At 49.4% G+C, this 2,500-nt stretch overlaps 1 protein-coding gene across 1 annotated transcript in view; it reads left to right on the top strand.

Moving 5' to 3' along the window:
* The first annotated feature begins 914 nt into the window (after positions 1–914).
* Positions 915–2,500, top strand: part of LOC113802768 (uncharacterized) — a 186,708-nt gene continuing 185,122 nt past the window's right edge. Inside the window, exon 1 of the mRNA XM_070132462.1 lies at positions 915–1,835. Coding sequence (XP_069988563.1) covers positions 1,800–1,835 — 36 coding nt within the window. The 5' untranslated portion in view covers positions 915–1,799. The remainder of the gene's footprint in view (positions 1,836–2,500) is intronic.

Genomic DNA, 2,500 nt, shown 5'->3' with positions numbered 1-2,500 from the left:
GAGGTATGGTATGGTATGGTGAGTGTTGTGTGTGTTGGGTTGGGCATGGTGCGGCTTTCGCGTAAATGATATAAGTTCTGCAAATGAATGCCGAGAGGCGAAGTTGCAATATATCTGATTATATTACTACTATAAATGTATTAAGTAATATGAAATGAATGATGAATGTGATATGGTGAGTTGTGATGAATAAACTATGGGAAGTTTGTTGGTAATCAACATGTCACTGTTACAATGATATAATGAACAATATATAAATCACAGTATCGCTATGGAGAGGGTGAAGTTAATAAAGACAATAATATTACGTTATAAAGGCATTACAAACGCGTATGATATGGTATTGTGCAATGAATGTAATCCTGTTGCACCGGGTATGGTATGGTGAGTATCGTGAGTAAGGTGAATGAACAAGATAGCCCAGCGTGGTGTCGCCTCAGCCAGAGTACCATATCGATCCTAGGCCACCGCGAGAGAGAGGGAGAGAGAAGGAGAGGGAGGGAGAGGGGTATGGGCTGGAAGAGGGGAAGAGAGGGAGAGGGGGAGGAGAGAGCACTCTCACTCTGTCAGAATTCCTTTAAACAATGCAGATTTACACTGTCACCGTAACTGAATAATATGTAACACACTAAAAAGCAACGCATAGAGGAAAGGAATAGAAAAGAAGGCGGTGTATGAAAGAGATCGAGATCGAGAAAGTGAGAGTAAAAGAGAGAGAGGCAGAGAGAAAGAGAGAGAGACGGAGAGAGCGCAAGAGAGAGAGAGAGGGAGGGAGAGAGAGAGAGAGAGAGAGAGAGAGAGAGAGAGAGAGAGAGAGAGAGAGAGAGAGAGCGAGAGAGGGAGGAAGGAATGGCGTGCGGGCGAGTGTTTACGTGCGCAAGGCGATCTTCAGTTGTCCGTGACAGCCGCTACGAACAGTCTGGCAGTGTGTGCGTGCGAGAAAGTAGGCTCGTACAACCATGTGCTCTCCCGGCGAGCTAGTCTGCAGTGCCACATCCTCTCGCTGTCATGCTGGCATCGTGGCACTATTAAGGGGACATTAGCCTGTGGCCGTGTAGCTTCCCAAGGGCAAGATGGACTCCCGGGGACCAGCTGTCATTGCCCTCGTGGCCGAGCGGGCGAGCGGCGGGGAGGCGGCACTCTGATGGAACGCCTATCTTCTTTCTTTACTGTAGTGTGAGGGTGCCACCTGGTGCCAAACCGCTACGGTCACCAAGGACAACGACCACAAACGACCCTGTGTCAGGCTTGCTCCGTGGGAATGCACTTCGCGAATGACGCCCAACGGCCGACGATGCAGTTTCTAGCACGTACGACAGGTGCTCCTCTCGCATGAATGAAACGCGAGGGATCATAAGGTCGAACTAAGGCTAAATCACTTCAATCAGATCAAGATATAACCATAAATACGCTTCACCTTCACTGAGAGCCCGAGTTTTGATTCTGTAGTGTTCAAACAGTTCATTTGAATTGCCGCGTCGGAACTGAACCGTGTCTGTGCCTTTTTTTTTACTGTTCAACCGATTGTTGTTGTTGTTAAGTGTGTATTTGCACGGCAGGTGTCGCCGCCTCGGTCATCACGGCGAGGAGGAAGTGTAGTCGCATGCGAAGCGCCGCTCGCGAGTGTAGTACAGCGGCATAGAGAGTACCGTAGAGTGCAAAAGGAAGTATAACCTAAGTGTTAAAGGTGTAGGGAAGGTGCGATACTGGCAGAGTGTCAGTGAAGAGTTTCATCAACGGTTTGGCACGAAGAGAGTGCCAGAAGGTAGTGCCAGGTCGGAGCATCAAGAGCAACCGCCATGGACAAGTTGCTACAGAAACTCCGTCAAAATATGGTAAGTTATCACAGGCTGGATATGTCTTTTCTTGTGCTTAATCCTGCGTGGAAGTTCGGTTGCAATTCTTTTATTATAGAGATCCTCTCACTTGTACACATTTGTCTGCCTCTCGTCATTCTGCCTCTCTCAATCTCTCTAGATATCCTTCTCTCCTCCTCATCCCTTCTCTCTTACTCTCTTTCTCTGACTCTCTGTCAATCTCCTCACCCTTCCTGCCTCTGTCTCTGTCTGCCAGTCTGTCTGTCATTCCTTTCCTCCCTCCTTCCCTGCGTCATTCTCTCTCTCCCTCCCCCTTCCTCCCTATCCACCCCCTCTCTCCATGTGTATGTGTGTATGCATCGGGGCTCACCGGGTTCGGAGGCGCTTCCATGTGTGAAAGGCCAGCGTTCGATCCCACAGCCTGGTCCTTGGAGGGAAGGGCGCTCATCCAGTCAAGGGCAGACAGTCATCGCCGAAAGACCGGAAAGGCCACTGCCTTACCCCCTGGAAAGGTTAATCCTGGAGCAGAGTTTGTGTGTGTGTGTGAATGTGAGTGTGAGTGTGTGAGTGTGAGTGTGAGTGTGTGTGTGTGTGTGTGTGTGTGTGTGTGTGTGTGTGTGTGTGTGTGTGTGTGTGTGTGTGTGTGTGTGTGTGTGTGTGTGTATGTGTGTGTGTGTGTGTGT

This window comes from Penaeus vannamei, chromosome 17 (genome assembly GCF_042767895.1).
Source record: "Penaeus vannamei isolate JL-2024 chromosome 17, ASM4276789v1, whole genome shotgun sequence".
NCBI classification, from domain to species: Eukaryota; Metazoa; Arthropoda; class Malacostraca; order Decapoda; family Penaeidae; genus Penaeus; species Penaeus vannamei.
This window is presented reverse-complemented; position numbering and strand designations above follow the sequence as displayed.